This window comes from Mustela lutreola, chromosome 2 (genome assembly GCF_030435805.1).
Source record: "Mustela lutreola isolate mMusLut2 chromosome 2, mMusLut2.pri, whole genome shotgun sequence".
Lineage (NCBI taxonomy): Eukaryota > Metazoa > Chordata > Mammalia > Carnivora > Mustelidae > Mustela > Mustela lutreola.
This window is the reverse complement of record NC_081291.1, coordinates 179,519,469-179,536,433: the sequence shown is the minus strand read 5'-3', so window position 1 is coordinate 179,536,433 and position 16,965 is coordinate 179,519,469. Positions and strand designations below refer to the sequence as shown.

At 35.0% G+C, this 16,965-nt stretch overlaps 1 protein-coding gene across 3 annotated transcripts in view; it reads left to right on the top strand.

Annotated features, from left to right (window-relative positions):
- The window catches only part of EPHA6 (EPH receptor A6), an 878,132-nt gene that overhangs the window by 618,425 nt on the left and 242,742 nt on the right, over positions 1–16,965 (top strand). For all 3 annotated transcript variants that reach the window (XM_059164403.1, XM_059164402.1, XM_059164404.1), the window contains 3 exons: positions 7,168–7,276; positions 10,517–10,590; positions 13,394–13,519. In XM_059164403.1, coding sequence (XP_059020386.1) covers positions 7,168–7,276; positions 10,517–10,590; positions 13,394–13,519 — 309 coding nt within the window. The remainder of the gene's footprint in view (positions 1–7,167; positions 7,277–10,516; positions 10,591–13,393; positions 13,520–16,965) is intronic.

Genomic DNA, 16,965 nt, shown 5'->3' with positions numbered 1-16,965 from the left:
TGATTCTGGACATGAAATTGTAGGGAAAGGTAGAATCAAAGATGACCACACATTTCAAGTCCAAGTAGACAAGAGAATAACAGCATCATCTACAAAATCACAAAATTCTGTTTGTCTAGGAGAAATATATCCTCAGCTTCCATTTGTATGTCATACACATATGTCTATATAACCATATAGTGTTGAGGTTTTACAGATTAGTTTCCATTATATATTGCTAAATCTTTGTATGTGTATCTCATTTCATAAGGTTAAACTAATCCTGATTATAGTATATGACCTAAGGAGAATTTTTTTTTTTCCAGAAAAAAAAAAAAAAAAGCTAAAGATTTCCTGCATGGTCTGTCAATAAATCTTAAGATTAGTTTACTGGGTACTGTCATTCCATTACAATGTTTAGATTTCTCCTGTGCTTTAAAAAAAAAAAAATCATTTTGGTGAAATGAGATAATATCACTTGAAATTTTGATGTTTCATCAAGAACTGGGAGTCACAAATAAAACATGTAAATACGAAACAATATATACCACCATTTATTTCCCTGGCAAGCATTTTAAGAAAACTTTACTCAAAAAAAGAAAATTATGTAACTGCTGTCTTCAATAACTTTAAAAAGATGTTCATAACAGAAAAGAGTTAACTTTAAAAGCTATTCCACAGAAAATGACACAGCATACAAATAACAGATTTTACTTTGAAATGTAAATATAAACTAGAATAATCTTGATTACAGAGAGACAAAAATCATGTCTCAGTAGAAGAAAATTCTTTGGTTAAAAATAGCCAAATTGCTTTTCTCTCATATCCTAAAGACATGAAATTTATTTTCTTAAATCTATTTTTTAGAAGTATTTGGATTCCAAGTAAAGAACCTCACTTTTTTTTCTCTTTAAATAGAAACAACTAAAGTAAACCTCACTTATAATGGCATCCTGACTTATGCCAAGCATTGGCTAGGTACTAAGCTCTTGTCAGGAACAATTTTGTATCTCTTTTTGGATAATTGCTTCCTCGTAAGGAAGTGTGCCTCTTTCCAAACCATACAATGAAATAATTATTTTAGTATACTTGTATTTTTCCAAGACTACGACCTCATTCCATTAAGCTAAGGGACAAATTTCCGATCAACATTTCTTACCCAGATGGCATTGTTTCTTTTTAAGGACACATTTGCTCTTTAGGGTGTTATTTACGTTAGTAAATGATATGCGTTTTCTCCTATAAAACTAATTAGAAATAATCTTTTTAGGATTAAAAAATGACTAGATGATACTAACAGGTTGTCACACATGCCAGGGGATTTGTACCTATACTGTATTTTTCTGGAATCTATTTGGTAGATGATTTTAAGGTTTCTCTGTCTAAATGTCTACTTAAATTAATCAGGTCCTTGAGGTCTCTAACCAAGGAAAAAGTACACCTCCTTCTCTTTTTTTTTTCCCTCCTTCTCTTCCTCCTCCTTAACACAGGTAGTTGACTTTGAACAACACGGGTTTGAACTTTGCATGTTCACATACACAGAGATTTAATTTTATTTTAGTAGGGTTTTTTTTTTTTTTCCTTGCAAAAAGTTTTATTGTTTTCACTTGGCCCAAGACTTGGGATAAGATTCCAGAGTGGTTAAAATGCTGCATAGTTGCTGCAGGGAAAGGATTAGGCAGAAGCCCTGACATCAGGGCCTCTGAGCCCCAGAGGCTCAAAGCTGCACTGGAGCCCTTTTTTTTTTTTTTTGGTAATTTTATTTTATTTTATTTTTTCAGTGTTTCAAGATCCATTGTTTATACACCACATCCAGTGCTTTATGCAATACGTGCCCTCCTTAATATTCACCACCAGGCTTTTAAAGAGATACTGGCCCAGCCCAGCCTGGGAACCACCCAGCCTGTGGAGCATAGTCAGGTGGTTGCCATCTTCTTGATGAATTTCACCTTCTCATCCAGGAAGTGGTTCTACAGGAAGTCACAGAGACAGGGAAGTGTGTGAGGCAGAATCTGGGGCATGTGGATCCCAAACAGCTTGGTCCAGGCTCTTCCTAGGGCCATGGTGGCTTTTACAGCATCCAGGGTTTTAACCCACTCATTTTGGGATGGTTTCTGCATGTCCTGGAATAGGGCGTGACCATCCCAGCTGGTTTTGCATCTTCAAGAGCCCCTCAGTGCCCTCCTGCTTCTCCTACCCCACCTCACAGAAGAATGGCCCACACCCTCCAGAGCCACATTATGAGGCTGAAATAAAAGCCCAAAGAGAGGTAGGTGCAGGAGGCCAGCTGACGCTTGTTGACCAAGTGGTTGGCAGCAGCCTCCACCTCGGTGGAATAATTCTGATGAATCTGGGAGCTCACGGTTGCTCAGCAAGAAGGAAATAAGCTCAAAAAATGGTATTGACTAGTCCCAGAGGCAAATGATGGCTTGAGATTATGATTTCAAAGGTGGTGACTGGAAAAGAGTTAGGAGGGTGGCCCGAGGCTGGAAGAAGGGATGTTGTTGATAATACACACAGTATGTGCTAACCAATTATTTGTATTATTGGAAAAGGCTGCCAATCAATAATGGGCTATTACTATTTAACAGTAGTTAAGTTTTGGGGGAGTCAAAAGCTATGCAGTGATTTTCAACTGCAGGGGTTGGCACTGTAATTCTCACGCTGCCCAAGAATCAGCTTATTTCCTAACTGCCACTCTGCTGACTCATTGCTAGTGACTGCTTATTCTTTTTCCAGAGCAACCCCTATGTATCCCTTTTGTAACAGTTCTTACACTTGTAATTACTTGTTTATTGTCTATCTTTGCCATGAACAGTAAATCCAGGAAGGAAATGATGGTCTTTTTTCTTCATCACTGAATCTCCTGTGTTTATCTCAGTGTCCGCCATGTAATAAGTGCTCAATAAACATTTGTTGAATGAACTGATGAGTTCTTAACCTTAGAGTCACATTTCTAAGCTTAATTAATTTGATTTAATGTAGAAGTCTGTACTTCCTAGTAGTTCCTGCTTTCTGGGAAGTATTATCTCCAAGCATACAGAATAATTTGATTCTTCTGATTAAAATTATGTTGGGTAGACTTACTTCACGGGAAGGTGAAGATATAGATTACCCTAGGTTAATCTGATTTTTTTTTTAAACAGAATCACCCAATGCAAACCATCATTCAATCCATTCCCTCAAATATTTATTGAGCTACTACTATGTATTAGGCCTTATATGCTGAATACTGTATTAAGTTTCCTAGAGCTGTTGTCATAAGTGACACACACAACAGAAATTCTCTCACAGTTATGGAGGCCAGAAGCATACACCCTCCTAAGGCTCTAGGAAAGAAACCTTCCTAGTCTCTTCTGAGTCCTGGAAGCTCCAGACATTCCTTGCCTTGTGGCTGCTTATCTCCACAGTCTCTACCTCTGTCTTCACATGGACTTCTCTTGTCTTCTCTTTTGTCTCTTTGTCATTGGATTTGGGTCCACCCAGCTAGTACAGGATGACTGATATCCTTAACTTATTTGCACCTGCAAATTCTCTCTCTCTTTTTCTGTAGGGGCAGAGAGAGGGATAATGCAGATGTCATCATTCAACTTACTATAGATACAATAGTGAATAATAAAATCCCTGACCTCATGGAATTCGTAAAAAAAAAAAATTACAAAAGAAGTGATTTCAATAAAACATGATAGAAATTTATTGGTAGAGGTAGTCTAAGGGTCTGTGGGAACATAAGTCTATGAACCTAATCAAATCTAAACAGTCAGAGAAAAGCTTCCCAAATGATATGATGTTCAAGTAAGAGGACTGACTAGGACTTGACCATGAAAGAGAGTTTGACACTCTTTTTCAAGCAACTGGAAGAAATTCAGCATAGTTAGTGAATGATATTAATCTGGAAATATGTATATAGAGCCATTTGTAGAGAGCCTTGTGAACAAAGTTAAGGACTATAGACAGCCTTCATCCTGAGATAGAGCTCGGTGACTGGCCAACACTAATATGATAAAAAGGCAGAAATTATCCCCATTAAGGACCAAGAGCTGCAGCACAGGTCATGAGTGTCTCTCTTATTTTCAAAGGCAAATCTTGTTCTTCCCAATATTTGTAGTCTTTATGGATAACACAGTATCATAATAAAATTGCTGAGAGGTTGTGACAGACATTTAATTAAACATTCTCATTCTACAGACCTGACACCATGGTCAAGCAAAATGGATTGAGGTCCCACAAAAGCACTGGATCTAGCCATTTGTTCTGTTAGTGAAAATGGTCGTGTAAAATATTGGCATCAGCATGGGCCTGGAGCCTGGCAAATCAGAGTTAGATTGCCAGCTTCCCTGTGGACAAGAAGTGTGACCTTATACTAATACTATAACCACTTAAACTAGGAATAATAGTAGTACCTACCTATTAAGATCATTGTGCAGAATAATGCTGAATTTGTGCAGAATAGTGCTTAATTTGAAGTACTAAGCATAGTGCTCGAGGAGAGTTTATTATGAAGCAAATAGTGCCTGCTGTTGATGACGATGATGTTCCTAATATTTTCATAATCATCCCAGCCCCATAATCCATGGCATTTTACTCCCAGTATAATAATGTATCACCATATGGGCTCTTATTTTCAAATGACTTATATATTTATATATAGTTGAGCTTTAAACAACATGAGGGTTAGGGACAGCAACCACCCCCATTGCCCTAGCAGTCAAAAATCCACATACACATTTTGACTCCCCCAAAACTTAACTATTCTAATAGCCTACTATTTACCAGAAGCCTTACCAAAAACATAAATAGTCAATTAACACATATTTTGTAAGTTATGTATTATATACTATATTCTTGCAGGAAAGTAAGCTAGAGAAAATAAAATGTTAAGAAAATCATAATAGAAAATACACTTACAATACCATGCTGTATTATTATTTTTTTTAATGTGCATATAAGTGGACCCATGCAGTTCAGACTTGCATTGTTCAAGGGTCAACAATATGCTAATCTTCAAAGAAGAGTGTCTAGGATTTCTGGTGCAGATTTTAAAAAACAATACACAGGCATATGCATTTTTCAAATTGTTATAACTTAATATTCTGTTATTCAATTAAAATTTTAATTGAAGCAAAGTTCATAAATATGTAATTACAAGGGTGAAAAAGAAGATACATTAGTAAACCTGGCAATTTGCTAAGTAATTATTTAAGTTAAACAACACAGTGTTCTATAATAAAGTAATCTGATTTTCAAAAGGCCCAATTACATAATCTTCTCCTCCATCTGAATTTTGAATATATGGCCCCAATAAATTATTTGCTACCTGGCTATAGTGAAAATATAAGCTCCAGTTTTTAAAACTCTTGAACTATATCATATATTTTACAAATACAACAGTTTTACCAAGTAAATGTTTTCTTTTTAAATGCCATCTTCTTTATCTTCAAAGAGTTAATGTTGTTTTCTGTAACATCTATTCTTTATAATTTGTTATTCAATAATTTTCAGTGTGAAAATGTGACATTTTAGAGCACACATTAATTCCCATAATATCAGTGCTATTTTGAATATTAGGAAATTCATTGAGGATCTAATAAAACATCTTCACATTATTGGATAAGGTGCAACACTTTAACTTTTATCTGGGCAGATTATGAGCTAAAAGAAATAGATGCCTGAATATATCTTAATTAAATCATACTGATGAAAATCTAATTCCAAGGTTTAATAGGTTTCTTACTGAAACCTGAACATAAATGATTTTTTTTTTCACACTCTTTTTTTTTTAAATTTTTTTTTAAATTTTTTTATAAACATATATTTTTATCCCCAGGGGTACAGGTCTGTGAATCACCAGGTTTACACACTTCACAGCACTCACCAAAGCATAAATGATTTTTAATTTTATTTACATTTAGATTTCTCAAAAAGCCTTTTGAATGCTATGACTAGTTTCTTACTCAACAATAGCTTTTAATGTTCAGATATTTTCTAGTAGGTATGTCATTTTTATTGAAGTTACTACTCTGGATATAAATTTGCACATAGCATACTGCATACTTGATTCCCAGAAGAAGATCTACTTCTGTGAAAGTCTTGAAGTATCCAAGTTTAATAAGTTGTTGTGTTAGAAAATTAAATGTTTTTCAGTTATATTCTTTCTTTGGTTCAGTTTTCTGTGTGTAAATGATTTGATTAATAGATTTTTACAGTAATCAAAATAAAAACCAAGCTTTATTCTAGTTAAAGGAGATTAAGGGACTGATTGACTCAATATTTTAGAATATTGGTAATTAACTGAATTATGACTTCAAGGTATAGCATAAGGAGAAATGAAACAAAAATCTGAAGGTTGAATTCTGGTGACAATCATGTGTAGAGTTGGGCAAGTTCTGTACCTTCTCTGGGCTTCAGTTTTCTTGCCTCTGTTCCTAAGCAATAGTTCCTATCCTATTCAATAAAAAATATATCTGATTAAAACTTCAGTAATACACAAAATAAGAAGTGCCAATTAATTAATTGAACTAATATATTTTAAAAGATTCCTGGGAAGTAGTAAAAGCATCCAATATAGTTTTAGATAGTTTTGTCAATGAAGAGTTAATATGTTGATACCATATGTTATCTAGTCTTCTCTTCAAAAAAGGAAGCTTTCAAATGTCATTTTTCCAATTACTGCTAGACATCTAAGAACTTACCATGAACACTCTTGTGCTATAGAGTGAGAGTTCTTAAATTTCGTGTTTGAGTTAAGCTCCATGAAATATGAAAAAGCTCATTCTTAAGTGAATTATGCAGTAGTCTTTCCACTTTGTGGAAATAGACACCAAACAGTGGGTAAAGCCTAGTCTGTTGATCAGAGTGTTTAAGGAAATAAATTAGCAATTACATAAAATCCTTTAAGTTCATCTGCTGATTTAAATTTGTGACAAATATTTATTCCTAAAATGTGGGATACTAAGAATCCATCTACTTTACTTGTAATTTTCTGAAAAAAGAAGAAAATGTGATGTGGGTTATGACCTCAGCCTTCAGCCCTTACTTTAAGTTTGCATCCTGTGTGCCAAATAAAAGCAAATACAGTATGGATTTTTGGTGTCCATTACTATATTTTCAAGTACATACTAAGTTGTAAAATAATTTTAGTAGTGAAATGTCATCCAGGGAAATTTTAATATTGTATTTGTGTTTCAGCTTCTGACATGGCGGCCGAACAGGGACAGATTCTCGTGATAGCCACTGCGGCTGTTGGGGGATTTACTCTCCTCGTCATTCTTACTTTGTTCTTCTTAATCACTGGGAGGTAACTAAAGCATACCAGATGATTACCAAGATTTGTGAATAATCGTTCTCTTATATACTTTGTATTCATATGCTTTTCAACATAACAAACCAGGTCTGAGACAATAGGGGATCAGGGGAGATTCTGCTCTAAATGAAGTTTGTACAGTAACAGAACCACCTGGCTAGTTCTCTGTTATCAATACACTTCTGAATATGAAAGCAACTAATGATTAGATTAAAACACTTTGAAAGCTATGAATGATAAATTCTTACTCAATTAAGTTACTTCTGAGGTTTTCCTTTGCTACATTCAAATTATCCCATCAAAGGGATTTTTCTTGGGGGAAAAATAATTCAACAGAGAATTTGTATAAAAGCTTTTTATAAACAGTGTTACAGAATGTATTATATTTATTCATTAAATAGTGAAAGGATCTATATTAGTATTATGTTAATTGGTTTTTTAAACCTGGTATTACTCCACTTTAGTGTAATAAGGATGAAAATTTAGAGTAACAATAAATTTAACATAACAAAAGACCTAGATTGGAATCCTGACTAGCTGGTCAAAGTGCTTCACCCGTCTAAAACTTTTATTTCTGTTTTTGTACATATTTGGTATTACAATGAATTAAAACCATTTATTGGCTTTTTGATATATTGGATTATTACCATGAGCCAAGTACTGACAATACAGAGATGTGAGTAAAGATAATATGTATGAAATCACATAAAAGAACAAGTAGTATTTCTTATGTAAGCCTTGATATTAAGCCTCAACAGGCCTTTGTCAGATATTGTCAGTAGATTACATCATATTTTTATTCCCACAACAGGAGCAATAATTCCTGCTAGAATATCAGTAGGGGCACAAAAGAATACCTCAAGAGTTTTCTTGATAATCTCAAAAACACACACATTTAAAAAAACCATGTCATGATCTAAAAGTGCAATGAGAATGCCAGCCAAAAACTGTGCATCCATGAGGACACCAGCCAAAGCATGCCATCTCAACTGGGAAATGTTGATATTTGATAATAATCAGAAATGACAAAGAGCTACCTTCAGGGGCAATAGTTCAGTGAACTATAAACACCTTTTGTTTTGTTCATTTAAAAACTTGACTTATGTATCAATATTTTATTTAAATTAATTTTAAAATTATAGAGGATATGCATGCATGGAAAATTTATTACCTACAATTTTAGAGCAGGCTAAAGGTTCAGATCAATAAATTCACAAGTATTTAGAAGGCAGTTGTCAAAGGTGGGTCCCTCCCTGACTGTAATTGGTACCCATTGGAGGTATCAGATTTAGTTGTAACAAACCCACTTTTATAGAACTTATCAAGGAAAAGAGAAATACCTGAATATTGTAATGTGGTTGAGTTGAAATGGTGACTTCTTTATGACATTAATTGTAAAAGGGACACATTTACCCATGTGTACTTAAATATTTTCTGAATTAATAGGCCTAGCGTTGCTCTTATAATAGAGACTATCTCAGAGTCTCTTGTGTTGGGAGACTGATTAGATGATAGAAAAGTCATAGCTATAGTAATAAGAAAAAAGAAAAATATCTAATGAAAGAATGCAGGAAATACTGATAAATTAATCGTAATAGAAAGGACTAGTTTGGGCATGGCCTGGTGACATCACCAGACACCATTGCCCAGCACTCTCCTATTTCTCACTCCCTTTGTACCTCGTGCTAACCTCTCACAGCTCCTGCCACCATCACAGTTTTTACAACTGTCTTTTAGTGGGCAAAAAACAAATTTTGGATTCTTTAAACCAACTAACCATTTGGTTGAAAACAGAATATTCAATATAATATCCTACAAATACTAAACAGGACCTACAAAATCCTAGTCATTAGTAGGGGAGAACTGGTTATAAAAACAACAGCAGCTATGGTGAGTGCTGTGAAGTGTGTAAACCTGGCAATTCACAGACTTATACCCCTGGGGATAAAAATATATGTTTATTAAAAAAAAAAAAAAGCAGCAACAACAACAGAAAGAAGAAAACAAAACGCTATGCATCCTGGTGGAGGTCTAAACTTGTTTGCCAGAAAAAATAAATCAAAAACCCACAAACACAAAAAACAAAACAAAAATCCAAAGATTTTTTAGAGTTTTTCTGATCCTATCTAGGACTGTCTTGCAGGAAGAGGGATTAAACACAGTTTTGGTGCATGGAAAGTCACAATGATAATTAGGTTAAAAAAAAATAAACATACCAACACTTAATGTGTTGCTATATGTTTAACCTTTAGTCCTTAGGCTAACTCAGTTTGCCGTAATAAACTTGAGAGCTGGGCTCAAATGTTATCTTTATTTGGGATTTCTGAAGCAGAATTTGAATATCACTTAAAAAGATAATCCAATGATAAAAGAAAAATTTATACTAAATTATTTTCAGCTTTTACTTTCCATGTTTGCCAGCTTATATGACATTAGAAACTACTTTATTATTCTACATCCTGGGGAAGATGATTTCAATTACACAAGATTTAAAAAAAAATTCATTTTGAAGTATCCCTTAAGCACTTTGATAAGGGGAGTACTCATTGGAAATTATTCTGTAAAAACTCTAAAACATTTCTGAATAAATATTCAATTTCCCTAGGATTTGAGGACAAATTCACATTGAGAGATTGGATTGTATACCACAGATGTATTCTGTTTAATCATTTGGAATTAGAAATTTGATGAACTGTCGAATCATATGGATGCTGATGAATTTAATCATGTTGAAGAAATCATGCAAGATAAGCATCTCCCCTTTCTTAGAGCACAATCATCCCAAGAGAGAATGGAACACACCTCTACCAAATTTCTGACATCAAAAAAAAGAAATCATGCTCTTTAGCAATGAAACTAGAAGACAGTTGTCTAAATGCCTGAGATTTTTGACTCAAAAAACATGTTCTCACTTTGACTTTTAATGCTTTTTGCCAGCTCTAGCTATTAGAAGTTATATAAGGAAGAATATGTTGGTTATTTCTGATTATAGAATATTCTCTAAGATTCCTATCATTTGAATTAATCCACTTGGGAGTATTTTATTCTCATTTAGTGTTAATTTCAATGTATATAAAAAACCTTGTGTAAAGTATTTTTACATGTTATAAGTATTTTCATTAAAAAAATGGCCTTTATGATAAGAACTTTGCCTATGGATGATAGGTATTTTAGTTGGTTTTGATTCTCATTCATTCAGTTCTAAAAATAAGATTCTATTTACCTTTTTAAAAGGTGCCAGTGGTACATAAAGGCCAAAATGAAGTCAGAAGAGAAGAGAAGAAACCACTTACAGCAGAATGGGCATTGTAAGTAGTACAGTGACTCTTCCATTGTTTTACATTGTTCCAGCCCTCGGGACTTCCTTTTAGACTTATATCCACGGAGTTGAGAAAATCTGAAAAAGTGTACTTCCAGCCTTAAGAGTTTTCATCTGGTTCCCAGGTTTGTTTGTGGAAATTGCACCTGCTTCTCATTAAATGACAGTACTTTTTTTTACTAATTCTGCTTGATGGAAAACACAAAGACTGAATATGCTAAAAATACAAGATGACTGCTTATATCTAGTCATTTTCCGCTCACAATGGCTCCTGAATGTGAGTTGGTTTTATTTAGTAGAGCATTTGCCATAGAAATATTAAGGAATTTTTATTCCTTCTTATAGGGATTGTCATTTTAAACATATAACAAATCATTTTACAATTCATTAGCGCTAAAAAAGAAAATCAGCTCTTTAACTTTTAGAATATGTATGAAATCCTTGAGCTGACTACAAGGTTATATTCATTTGTAGAATCTCTTCCCAAGCAAGCTATAATTACCACTATAGTTGGTTTGATAATTGCCACCCTCTCCTCCCCAACGCCCACCTATACCTCCACATCCAAATGGCAAACTACTTTGTCAAGACAGTTTCTCTGTCGTGAGACTCTGAATTAACAAGAAAGGGATGTTCTCTAACCGCAATATAGAGATAATGTGTGAGGCACATTGTTTAACTATTTAAATTCATCTTTACTTCAAGTTGAGCAAAAGGAATAAGGGACTTTTCAATCTATACCACTTGCTGAAGGGGGCAGAAAGGATTTAAGAGATGGTTTAGGGCTATTTCAGAGGCTCACAGATTTTTCAGGGGTCTGCGGACTATCTGCATAGAATGTTCTCTCCTCCCTCACCCATGTTCTGACACAGAGGATCCATGGTAGGGCCAAGACACACAGTTTTAGCAAGGTCTCCCTAGTTGTTCTTTTTTTTATAATACGTTTGAGGTGCAGAATGCTGACAGCCACTACCAACCACGAGATGAGCTGGAAACACTGTGAACAGTTGTAGAAAACTGGATCCAAACACCTGGACAGATGACATACGCTGAGAAACCTTAAGATTCACTGCAGGGCATTTAGTACTAAAATGCAGAAGGAAAAGATGCTCCTGAGGTATTTGTTATCTGTTTCCCAACTAGCAGTTTAGCTTAAACTAAACCAGGTGGGCCCAGCAAGAAGCAGTGAAAATAACCATAAGCAGGCAAAGAAGTAAAAGAAAGATAACAAACAGATGTTTAAGAAGACATGGATAAGTTAAATAAGTAACGAGATAGTCAAAACTGGAGCTAAGTGGTTTTTTCCCCTATACTGCATATACTATGTTTACCAAAAAAAAGCGATATTAATGCCATAAATCCAATTAGACACCACTAGTCATCTAGTAGTAGCCACTGGATTTTTCAATCTGAAAACCACAATTCCTATTAAGTTATAAAAATATCTGTTCTCTTTTCTTCCAATTTAAACTTTGAGAAGTCAAGAAAAGCACAGTACTTCAGAATCATTGTCAGATCTAAATATACCTAGAATGCTTTATTGGCATTATTTTGGGAAGTACTAATCTCCTCATGGTTGCATATCTGGTAGCAGGAGACAGTAGGCAAAAAGTAATGAAAGAAGGCAACAAGCATAGAATTCACGAAGGAAATTGTGCTTATAGTGGGCATTTTATCACCTCCTCTAAACTCACTTTATTACTTTTTCTTTGTTTGTTTTTGAGGTTTTCTTGCAAGAGCATGTTTCTAAGGAAACCTAGCCAACACTTAACTAAGGGTATTATATGGTTTTCAAGATCAAAAGCAACAAAACTACTATCATCCATCCACTATGCCACAAATTTGTGTTGATATTTTAATCCCTACTAATTCAAATTTATTAAAGGTTTGCTGTGTGATTATTGCCTATAAAACCATACTTCAGGCATTTGGAAAGATATGTGTAAGAGATGATCTGTCCTTCAGAAACTAGCAATCTAACCTGGAAAACTGAAACCAATTAGCAAAACCAAGGAGTATCCACAAGCAGTCTGACTTCTTTAGATATTAGAAGAAATTGTGAATGAATATATCATCACATATTTAAGATTTCCAGGCATCCCTATTCATCATCCTAACTTCCAGTGGACTGTGAGCACTGCATACCTTTCAAAGAGAGTAGGGGCTACACTGCCAGTGACCAGATTTGGACTTTAGATCCCCACCCTTAACTCCAGGATAGGCAGGGGTGGAGGGGTGAATTCTTTCCAGGATCATGTAACTTATGGAAGCAAGCCCAGGAACAAGAGGGGCTCCATTGTCATCGTCCATTGCTGTGCCATAGGGTCTGTTCTTCATTGCCTGAGAGTTTCTGGACTGAGGAACGAGTTTGGAAAACCCAGTGCTTAGTGCTAGTACAAAAGGTCCAAGAGGGACACTAACAGGTTTGCTTGTTTGGGGGGGGGGGATTCTTTTCTTTCTCCCCCATGTCCAGAGCTAGATCAGGTATGCAATGTATGAGTTGTTATTGAATAAGTGAGCTGATTAAATATTTTACAGAGATATAATAAATATATTTTCTGGAATCTATCATCTCACTTCTCTGTTATACTACCAGGTTGTTTTACATTAACAGGTAAATAAATTTTTAATTTTAAGTACTCAAGACTTAATGGGGGGTGAGGAGAAGAGAAGTGAATTTAAATAATTAACAAGAATGACTACTTTAGTATGCCAATCCTTGTTTTAAACATACACAATATGTGTAATCGCTAAAATATTTTAAACTAAATCAATCTTTTATTTTGTTGCAGTGCGCTTCCCAGGAATTAAAACTTACATAGATCCAGATACATATGAAGACCCATCCCTAGCAGTTCATGAATTTGCAAAGGAGATTGATCCCTCAAGAATTCGCATTGAGAGAGTCATTGGGGCAGGTAAACACAAAGTCTGTATTTTTGAAGATAAGATTCCTTGAAGGTTTTGTGGCTGGTTTATCAACATAATATTTTAAATCTTGGTAGTTTTAATCATTGAAAACTTTAAAGAACTGAAAAGTAAAATTATCTTATATATGTTATTTTTTTAAGTATTATAAACATGTAAATTCATTTTCTAAGCAATGAGAGAATTCACAATTTTTTTTTAAATTCCTGTAGTCTTTCAATATGGAGATAACTTACAATGAAACCAAAGTGATGCGGAAATTTGTTTTGAGATGCAACTTCAGGAGTTTTTCATAAGTTACTATGGATTTACTCAGGTCCCAACGTCTATAGACATATACTATAATTAGTATTTATATTGAGGACCTTGAGGTGCTGCAAGATCCAGAAGTGTTCTGAAAATCATTGAGGATAAAATTAGCTTCAATATAATGTTTTATGTCATTTCAATGCTAATTAGTGATTTTCCTTATGTAGAATGTTCAAATAGAACACTATTTTATACAGCTGTTCTGGATAAACACAAATTTGTTGTTAATTGGCTCCCAGAAGTTCACGCTGTACATTACTTAGGATAGAGACTAAGCTATTGTAACAGAGACCCCAGAATATTTAGTCCTCTTTCAAATCTTTGACCTTAGATGTATAGTCCATGTTAGCAGAGGAGCTATTATTCAGGAAGTCTTGAAAGGACAAAGTTCTTTCACTCTTTGCTCTGGTTTCCTTTAGTCTATCATCCTCCTCTGAATGGCCAAAGCAAGCCTATTAGAAGGAGAAGGAAGAGTTCAGTCATTTTTTTGGGGGGGTGGGGTGGGGAGGCTTTGTCTTTAAGGTAATAACATGGCAATTGCAAATATGTCTTCACATCTCAATTGTCCAAATGCAATTACCTGGGCACAAAGAGAGAGAGTTTTGAAATATAATCTATGACTGGGCAGCCATGCATGCAGCAAAGAAGTAAAGAGAGAAGTGTAAGGAGAGAAGGGAGACTGGATCCTGAAGAGGGGAACTGGTCTCCCCTAGATACTGGTTATCTGCGGAATCTTTGGAGACAACAGAACATACCAAAGTACGGCCATTCCAACTAGGTATCATGTCTTCACAAAGCCCAAAGAAAGCGGGTGATTATCCTTTGTCTCTTTCTAAAGGTTTTCTTCATCAGAGGGCCCATTGCACAGTCTGCAGGGACCAATGCAAAATGAAAATGTCAAGTCTCTTGTTAAAAAGTCACTAAGAATTTCAAGACAGTGACATCAGAGCAAATGACAGGGTCCATCTAAACTCAAGACTCTGTATGACTGTTTGTGTTAAATGGAATCTGTCCCCTGAATACACAGAAATCTAGCCCTGCACAAAAATTCCAGAGACACTTGGAGAGAGCCCTTCCTTATATCACTTTATTCCCTATGCACAGTGAATCATCTCATCTCCTGCAAGGCCAGATCTTCCTTTGAAAGCTGACACAAGGGGCCTATACACTTAATCCTAATGCTCACTTCTGAAGAGGCTATCTTATCAGAAAGATGAAGAACCTGGAATGAAACCAGATTCTCTATTATCTTCTGTTGAACATAAAACACATCAATGGGCATTAAAGCTATAATTGAAAGAGTAATTGCATTATATTCATTTAGTTTGGGGATTCATTTACTTAAGACAGCAGAGAAATAGAGGAGAGAGGAAGCCAAATAATCCCACTACACCCTGCACTTGGCCTTCATCTTCTGGTCCTCAAGAAAAAGTGGTATGTCCTTTTGTACTTCAGTGTTCTCTCCTCATGTAGATTCAGTAGAAGCATTTTCCATTATAGCCCTTTGTGCACAAATTAAATGTCAGTGTCTGAAATCATAGTGTTGAGAAATAAATTCAAATATCTAAGTGTTAACAAATAAATTATTTTCATTTTTAGTTTTTAGATTTTCTTCAGCCAACATGTACATTTTGCCCTAAAAAAGTAAACATATTGCCAAAGTAAACTAACTGTTAAAAAGACTCTTTTACTATCATATTCCCCCTATCCTGTCTAACCTCTAACATGTTCTATTGGGATACCTCTCATTTGGCAAAGACAGAATATCTAAACCATATAATCAATCCTATACATCAATATCTCCTTTTTATATTTATTCACCTTTGATTATTTCAACTTTCAAGCAATATGCTGTCCATCTTCAGAAAAATCATAAAAATGCTTTATGAGACAAAGTTTTAGCATAACATTCCTCTTTGCATTCCTGGCTAGTAGGACTTTGTTAATTAACCCCTTTATGTCATATTCCTCAAACTCTATTTGTATGTGGAAAAAACTAGTGAATGTGTGGACATTTCTCACAGCAGCAGAGTGAAAAAAGCACTGTTTGGTCAAACTAAAGAAAAATTAATAGAATTATGTTAACATCTATGACATAATTATGTAACTGGTTACTTGCCCAATATTTTACTGTAATACTTTCCTTAGATGGTCTCATATACTTTAGTTTTTCCCCACCTATTTAATTGTTTCTTCTCAGACTCTTACTTTCTCATCATCTGTGTGCATTAGGTATTCCCCTTGGAAATGTAAATTAAATTACTTAAGTGGCAGTGTAGACACAGGACAGAGGTGTGTTGGAGTGGGTGAGATGGGAGAGGCAAGATACCAGGTCTTAGCAATTGTCAGGAGAAAGATATTTAGGCCTCATTAAAGCACTGCACATAGAGAGTAGCCATAGAGAGGATACCTTTGTGTAATCCACACAAAGGATATCTTTGTGTAGGAGGAGTTTACAGTTCATTACTGAGGAAAAATCAGTAAAACATATGTGGCTTTTGGTGAAAAAAATTTTTAAATGCTTTTCTGGGCTCTGTCCAGAGTAGTGAAATGTTCCAACTCTATGCAAAGAAGAGCCTACAGAGTCAGACTGTGGGTAGGCAACAGCTAGAGTTGGTAGGCCTCTGACTTCTGCGGTTCCTTTAGTGGGATTAGATTGTGGATGAAATAGAAAAAAAGATGAGGGTGGTAAAGCCTATGCTCCCTACAGGCTCATGCTCTTAATTCAGATTAGGTCTAGATAAGTGTGAGTGTTCCAATTTGAATAGTTCCCAAAGTTGACTTGAATTTAGAAGTTAAGTTGAAACTGAGCTTGAAACAAAATCCAGTTCAGTAGTGATTCTGCAATTTAACAGCTGCATGATTTGGGCCAAATTCTGGGCTTCAATTTCCTCATCTGTAGAATGGGCATACACTACCTAACTTCTGGGGTTGTTGCCAGACTTAATTGAGATATACATATATAACACCTGGCATTCAGCACAAGGGATGCAACAAATCATCTTGACCTGTCTCCTTTAGTGTGTTTTATCATTGAAGCCTTAATATAAATTGATACCTCCTTTGTAAAAATTGAATTTTAACCCTTGGTAACAATAATGCTTACCCTAACTACTTCCCTTTGGAG